Source organism: Lepidochelys olivacea (genome assembly GCF_965140295.1).
Source record: "Lepidochelys olivacea isolate rLepOli2 genome assembly, chromosome: 2".
NCBI classification, from domain to species: domain Eukaryota; kingdom Metazoa; phylum Chordata; order Testudines; family Cheloniidae; genus Lepidochelys; species Lepidochelys olivacea.
Genome location: NC_140412.1, coordinates 223,613,514 through 223,621,396, shown reverse-complemented (window position 1 = coordinate 223,621,396; position 7,883 = coordinate 223,613,514). Strand labels below are relative to the sequence as shown.

At 49.3% G+C, this 7,883-nt stretch overlaps 1 protein-coding gene across 1 annotated transcript; it reads right to left on the bottom strand.

Annotated features, from left to right (window-relative positions):
• Positions 1-5,538: 5,538 nt before the first annotated feature.
• Positions 5,539-7,491, bottom strand: LOC311516785 (uncharacterized protein; the record flags this gene model as incomplete). The annotated part of the gene is made up of 2 exons (XM_084621123.1): positions 6,638-7,491; positions 5,539-6,059 (listed from the first exon to the last, which is right to left on the bottom strand). The coding sequence occupies exons 1-2, from the start codon at positions 7,218-7,220 to the stop codon at positions 5,539-5,541; spliced, it is 1,104 nt and encodes a 367-aa protein (XP_084477249.1). The 5' UTR covers positions 7,221-7,491.
• Positions 7,492-7,883: the final 392 nt, after the last annotated feature.

The window sequence follows — 7,883 nt, the reverse complement described above, 5'->3', positions numbered from 1 at the left end:
TGCTGCATGGGGAAACAGCCCTCCGCTCCTTCTCAACTGCCCTTCAATTTTCTTCCCAGGAAGATCCTTCACCCCAATCTTGAAGTCCTACTCTTCAATGCATGGCTGGTGGATGGTTCATGGGATTAGAAACAACCTGTCCAGAGGAAATAAAAAGAGTGCTATTACACAGCAGAAAACAGTCTACACACTACACTTACTTATAAAAAATGGACAAGATTTGGCTGCTGGTGTGACCTCAAATGCATTCCACCAACAATCTCATTGCTGTCAGATATACTGGATTACATCCTAGAACTGAAAATTCAGGGCTGTCACTGAGCTCCATTAGAGTTCACCTGGCATCTACCATGGATTTCCATTCCCAAACAGATGGTTATTCCATATTTGCTCACCCAACAATGAGGTTTCTTAGTTGTTGCTACCAATCTTAAACCTTGTAGAGTGAGTTCAGATGTGTATTTCCATTTCTATAGACTTTCTAAAAAATGTTCCCATAATTGAAATATGTAGAACCATGACTCTGACTGCTATACATATGTTTGCTGTGCACTATGCAATAACTCACTATTCCGCATCCAATGCTGTAATTGGCTCGATTATACTTTCTTCAATATTGGACTCAATTTCAAAGCCCCCTCCTCCTTAAGGGGGACTGCTTGGTAGTCACCTCAAGTTGAACACTCATAGAGACACTGCTCAAAGAAGAAGAAAGTGTTACTGCACAGAGAAAGTAACTGTGGTTCTTCAAGATGCGTGTCCATATTGGTGGTCCAATATCTGCCGTCCTTCCCCTCTGTTTTGGAATTCTCTGCTGTGGAGTTTCATGGTAGAGAAGGAGCTGAGGGCAGTTCACCAGTGCAGTGCTATATAACAGAGCAGAGCATGAAACTGAGCAATACGCATGTGCTGCCTGAACAGACACTGCTATGAGAAATCTCTGATCAAAGGTGCAGGGGGCGCAAACGCCCTAGGGTGGAGCACCCATAGGGACACACATCTCAAAGATGCATAGTCATTGCACAGGGTGAGTAACCATTTTGTCCAGTTTAAAGAATGTGCAGTACTCCCATCAAGGGGAGTTTCATACCCTGAGTGCAGGCATTGGGGACCTCCTCCCCCCCCACCCCAGAAACTTTATTGGGAAACTAGAGATGCTCTCATCTAGGGTAAGGAGTAATGCTTACAATCCAATGTGCTGATTATAGGACACAGAAGTGGAGAGTATGGCATGGCAGTAGGCTGGGCCACCCTGAAGACAGAAAAATCTAACAGGCTAGTTAATGAACTCTCCCACAACAAGACTAAAAACATAAATCCCCAACTCCCAAGGTGTATGCTAGAAAGGCGCATGTTATAAAAACATGCCTTCAGTGTTAGCCGGCTTATAGCTGGTGGGGCCTGTTATTGTGGGTGAGGGACTCCAGTGATGAGCTAGAGCGGAGCTCTCTAAGCTGTGATATGAGGTCTCTCAGATCCACATTACTACTGCTTACCCTTCTCCACGGCAGGTGCCTCTGAGTGGGGCAAATTCTGATAGCCCTTCCACACTAATACGGGTATGTCCTCTCTTGACCTCTGGTATCTAGCCCTGTCACTTTCCTCTGAAGTTCTTACAGACAGCATACCGGATATTGGGCTCTTTGTGTCAGCCACAGGAGCTTGCAAATAATAAGAGCTAGTCTACACTAGAACTGCTACATCGGCGCAGGGGCACTGATGCAGCAGGGCCACTATAGTGCATTTAGTGAAGATGCTCTCTCCACCTCCATGAGAGGCAGTAGCTATGGAGGCAGGAGACGCTCTCCCACCAACATAGCATTGTCCACACCAGCACTTAAGTTGATGTAAATTATACCTTTCTGGGGGGGTGGCTTATTCACACTCCTAAGTGACATAAGTTATACCAGAGTAAGGGTATGTCTACACTACGAAATTAGGTCGAATTTATAGAAGTCGGTTTTTTTGAAATCGGTTTTATATATTCGAGTGTGTGTGTCCCCACAGAAAATGCTCTAAGTGCATTAAGTGCATTAACTCGGCGGAGCGCTTCCACAGTACCGAGGCAAGCGTCGACTTCTGGAGCGTTGCACTGTGGGTAGCTATCCCACAGTTCCCGCAGTCTCCGCTGCCCATTGGAATTCTGGGTTGATATCCCAATGCCTGATGGGGCTAAAACATTGTCGCGGGTGGTTCTGGGTACATATCATCAGGACCCCGTTCCTACCCTCCCTCCCCCCGTGAAAGCAAGGGCAGACAATCATTTCGCGCCTTTTTTGTCTGCTGCCAGCCAAAGATGTAAAGGATAGATGGAGTGGGTCAGAACAAGAAATAGACCAGATTTGTTTTGGACTCATTTTCCTCCTCCCCTGTCTAGATCACACTGCAGTCAGTCACAGAGAAGGCGCAGCGAGGTTAATCTAGCCATGTATCAATCAGAGGCCTCCTCCTCCTCCTCATCTTCTTCGTCCCCAAAACCTGCTTCCGTATTGCCTCCATCTCCATTGAAGGAGTCAAACAACACGGCTGGGGTAGTGGTGGCTGAACCCCCTAAAATGGCATGCAGCTCATCATAGAAGCGGCATGTTTGGGGCTCTGACCCAGAGCGGCTGTTCGCCTCTCTGGTTTTCTGGTAGGCTTGCCTCAGCTCCTTCAGTTTCACGCGGCACTGCTTCGGGTCCCTGTTATGGCCTCTGTCCTTCATGCCCTAGGAGATTTTCACAAAGGTTTTGGCATTTCGAAAACTGGAACGGAGTTCTGATAGCACGGATTCCTCTCCCCAAACAGCGATCAGATCCCGTACCTCCCGTTCGGTCCATGCTGGAGCTCTTTTGCGATTCTGGGACTCCATCATGGTCACCTGTGCTGATGAGCTCTGCATGGTCACCTGCAGCTTGCCACGCTGGCCAAACAGGAAATGAGATTCAAAAGTTCGCGGTTCTTTTCCTGTCTACCTGGCCAGTGCATCTGAGTTGAGAGTGCTGTCCAGAGTGGTCAGAATGGAGCACTCTGGGATAGCTCCCGGAGGCCAATACCATCGAATTGTGTCCACAGTACCCCAAATTCAAGCTGGGAACGTCGATTTAAGCGCTAATCCACTTGTCAGGGGTGGAGTAAGGAAATCGATTTTAAGAGCCCTTTAAGTCGAAATAAAGGGCTTCACTGTGTGGACGGGTGCAGGTTTAAATCGATTTAACGTTGCTAAATTCGACCTAAAGTCCTAGGGTATGTCTACACTACGAAATTAGGTCGAATTTATAGAAGTCGGTTTTTTTGAAATCGGTTTTATATATTCGAGTGTGTGTGTCCCCACAGAAAATGCTCTAAGTGCATTAACTCGGCGGAGCGCTTCCACAGTACCGAGGCAAGCGTCGACTTCTGGAGCGTTGCACTGTGGGTAGCTATCCCACAGTTCCCGCAGTCTCCGCTGCCCATTGGAATTCTGGGTTGATATCCCAATGCCTGATGGGGCTAAAACATTGTCGCGGGTGGTTCTGGGTACATATCATCAGGACCCCGTTCCTACCCTCCCTCCCCCCGTGAAAGCAAGGGCAGACAATCATTTCGCGCCTTTTTTGTCTGCTGCCAGCCAAAGATGTAAAGGATCGATGGAGTGGGTCAGAACAAGACATAGACCAGATTTGTTTTGGACTCATTTTCCTCCTCCCCTGTCTAGATCACACTGCAGTCAGTCACAGAGAAGGCGCAGCGAGGTTAATCTAGCCATGTATCAATCAGAGGCCAGGCTAACCTCCTTGTTCCAATATCAACGATAACTTTGGTGCACCATTTCTTATTGGAACCCTCCGTGCAGTCCTGCCTGAAATACTCCTTGATGTACAGGCACACCCTTTGTTGATTTTAGCTCCCTGAAGCCAACCCTGTAAGCCGTGTCGTCAGTCGCCCCTCCCTCCGTCAGAGCAACGGCAGACAATCGTTCCGCGCCTTCTTTCTGTGCGGACGCCATACCAAGGCAAGCATGGAGGCCGCTGAGCTCATTTTGGCAATTAGGAGCACATCAACCACCACACGCATTATCCAGCAGTATATGCAGCACCAGAACATGGCAACGCGATACCGGGCGAGGCGGCGACGTCAGCGCGGTCCCGTGAGTGATCAGGACATGGACACAGATTTCTCTGAAAGCATGGGCCCTGCTTTATGGCATCATGGTGCTAATGGGGCAGGTTCATGCTGTGGAACGCCGATTCTGGGCTCGGGAAACAAGCACAGACTGGTGGGACCGCATAGTGTTGCAGGTCTGGGACGATTCCCAGTGGCTGCGAAACTTTCGCATGCGTAAGGGCACTTTCATGGAACTTTGTGACTTGCTTACCCCTGCCCTGAAGCGCATGAATACCAGGATGAGAGCAGCCCTCACAGTTGAGAAGCGAGTGGCGATAGCCCTGTGGAAGCTTGCAACGCCAGACAGCTACCGGTCAGTTGGGAATCAATTTGGAGTAGGCAAATCTACTGTGGGGGCTGCTGTGATGCAAGTAGCTCATGCAATCAAAGATCTGCTGATATCAAGGGTAGTGACCCTGGGAAATGTGCAGGTCATAGTGGATGGCTTTGCTGCAATAGGATTCCCTAACTGTGGTGGGGCCATAGACGGAACCCATATCCCTATCTTGGCACCAGAGCACCAAGCCGGCGAGTACATAAACCGCAAGGGGTACTTTTCGATAGTGCTGCAAGCTCTGGTGGATCACAAGGGACGTTTCACCAACATCAACGTGGGATGGCCGGGAAAGGTGCATGACGCTCGCATCTTCAGGAACTCTGGTCTGTTTCAAAAGCTGCAGGAAGGGACTTTCTTCCCAGACCAGAAAATAACTGTTGGGGATGTTGAAATGCCTATATGTATCCTTGGGGACCCAGCCTACCCCTTAATGCCATGGCTCATGAAGCCGTACACAGGCAGCCTGGGCAGCCTGGACAGTGGTCAGGAGCTGTTCAACTACAGGCTGAGCAAGTGCAGAATGGTGGTAGAATGTGCATTTGGACGTTTAAAGGCGCACTGGCGCAGTTTACTGACTCGCTTAGACCTCAGCGAAACCAATATTCCCACTGTTATTACTGCTTGCTGTGTGCTCCACAATATCTGTGAGAGTAAGGGGGAGACGTTTATGGCGGGGTGGGAGATTGAGGCAAATCGCCTGGCTGCTGGTTACGCGCAGCCAGACACCAGGGCAGTTAGAAGAGCTCAGGAGGGCGCGGCCCGCATCAGAGAAGCTTTGAAAACCAGTTTCATGACTGGCCAGGCTACAGTGTGAAAGTTCTGTTTGTTTCTCCCTGATGAAACCCCCCGCCCCTTGGTTCACTCTACTTCCCTGTAAGCTAACCACCCTCCCCTCCTCCCTTTAATCACCGCTTGCAGAGGCAATAAAGTCATTGCTGCTTCACAGTCATGCATTCGTTATTCATTCATCACACAAATAGGGGGATGACTACCAAGGTAGCCCAGGAGGGGTGGTGGAGGAGGGAAGGAAAATGCCACACAGCACATTAAGCACAGCACTTTAAAAGTTTATAACTTTAAAATGTATTGAATGACAGCCTTCTTTTTTTTGGGCAATCCTCTGTTGTGGAGTCGCTGGTTGGCCGGAGGCCCCCCCACCGCGTTCTTGGGCGTCTGGGTGTGGAGGCTATGGAACTTGGGGAGGAGGGCGGTTGGTTACAGAGGGGCTGCAGTGGCAGTCTGTGCTCCAGCTGCCTTTGCTGCAGCTCAGCCATACACTGGAGCATACTGGTTTGGTCCTGCAGCAGCCTCAGCATTGAATCCTGCCTCCTCTCATCACGCTGCCGCCACATTTGAGCTTCAGCCCTGTCTTCAGCCTGCCACTTACTCTCTTCAGCCCTCCACCTCTCCTCCCGGTCATTTTGTGCTTTCCTGCACTCTGACATTATTTGCCTCCACGCATTCGTCTGTGCTCTGTCAGTGTGGGAGGACAGCATTAGCTCAGAGAACATTTCATCTCGAGTGCGTTTTTTTTTCTTTCTAAGCTTCACTAGCCTCTGGGAAGGAGAAGATCCTGTGATCATTGAAACACATGCAGCTGGTGGAGAAAAAAAAAGGGACAGCGGTATTTAAAAAAAGACATTTTATAAAACAGTCGCTACACTCTTTCAGGGTAAACCTTGCTGTTAACATTACATACATAGCACATGTGCTTTCGTTACAAGGTCGCATTTTGCCTCCTCCCACCGCGTGACTACCCCCTCAACCCTCCCCCCTCCCCGTGGCTAACAGCGGGGAACATTTCTGTTCAGCCACAGGCAAACAGCCCAGCAGGAATGTGTCCCTGAAGAAAAGCACCCTATTTCAACCAGGTGACCATGAATTATCTCTCACTCTCCTGAGGATAACACAGAGAGAGAAAGAACGGATTTTGGTTGAATGCCAGCAAACATACACTGCAATGCTTTGTTCTACAGTGATTCCCGAGTATGTGTTACTGGCCTGGAGTGATAAAAGTGTCCTACCATGAAGGACGAAATAAGGCTGCCCTCCCCAGAAACCTTTTGCAAAGGCTTTAGGACTACATCTAGGAGAACCGCAAATGCCAGGGCAAAGTAATCCTTTCACATGCTTGCTTTTAAACCATGTATTAAGCATTTTAAAAGGTACACTCACCAGAGGTCCCTTCTCCGCCTGCTGGGTCCAGGAGGCAGCCTTGGGTGGGTTCGGGGGGTACTGGCTCCAGGTCTAGGGTGAGAAACAGTTCCTGGCTGTTGGGAAAACCTGTTTCTCCGCTTGCTTGCTGTGAGCCATCTACAACCTCCTCCTCCTCCTCATCTTCTTCGTCCCCAAAACCTGCTTCCGTATTGCCTCCATCTCCATTGAAGGAGTCAAACAACACGGCTGGGGTAGTGGTGGCTGAACCCCCTAAAATGGCATGCAGCTCATCATAGAAGCGGCATGTTTGGGGCTCTGACCCAGAGCGGCTGTTCGCCTCTCTGGTTTTCTGGTAGGCTTGCCTCAGCTCCTTCAGTTTCACGCGGCACTGCTTCAGGTCCCTGTTATGGCCTCTGTCCTTCATGCCCTGGGAGATTTTCACAAAGGTTTTGGCATTTCGAAAACTGGAACGGAGTTCTGATAGCACGGATTCCTCTCCCCAAACAGCGATCAGATCCCGTACCTCCCGTTCGGTCCATGCTGGAGCTCTTTTGCGATTCTGGGACTCCATCATGGTCACCTGTGCTGATGAGCTCTGCATGGTCACCTGCAGCTTGCCACGCTGGCCAAACAGGAAATGAGATTCAAAAGTTCGCGGTTCTTTTCCTGTCTACCTGGCCAGTGCATCTGAGTTGAGAGTGCTGTCCAGAGCGGTCAGAATGGAGCACTCTGGGATAGCTCCCGGAGGCCAATACCATCGAATTGTGTCCACAGTACCCCAAATTCGAGCTGGGAACGTCGATTTAAGCGCTAATCCACTTGTCAGGGGTGGAGTAAGGAAATCGATTTTAAGAGCCCTTTAAGTCGAATTAAAGGGCTTCACTGTGTGGACGGGTGCAGGTTTAAATCGATTTAACGCTGCTAAATTCAACCTAAAGTCCTAGTGTAGACCAGGGCCTAGTGTAGACCAGGGCTAAGAGGTAGGGTAGACCTAGCCTAAGACGAGAGCTCTGGTTAAGCTCGCTCTTCCTTCATTTCTCGCTCTTGTCAATTAAATGATCAGCTGGATGTGCATGTGACAGTACTGATGCCTTGTGCCCAGTCTGGAAAAAAAAAAAAACAACTCAGCATCTTAGAATATCCTTTGGGTTTTATAATATAACACTTTATGCTTCATGAGCACCTTCCATCCAATGATCCCAAAGGCCTTTAGGAACATTAATACATTTACTCTCACAAAACCTCTGTGATGTTCAGTAGGGAA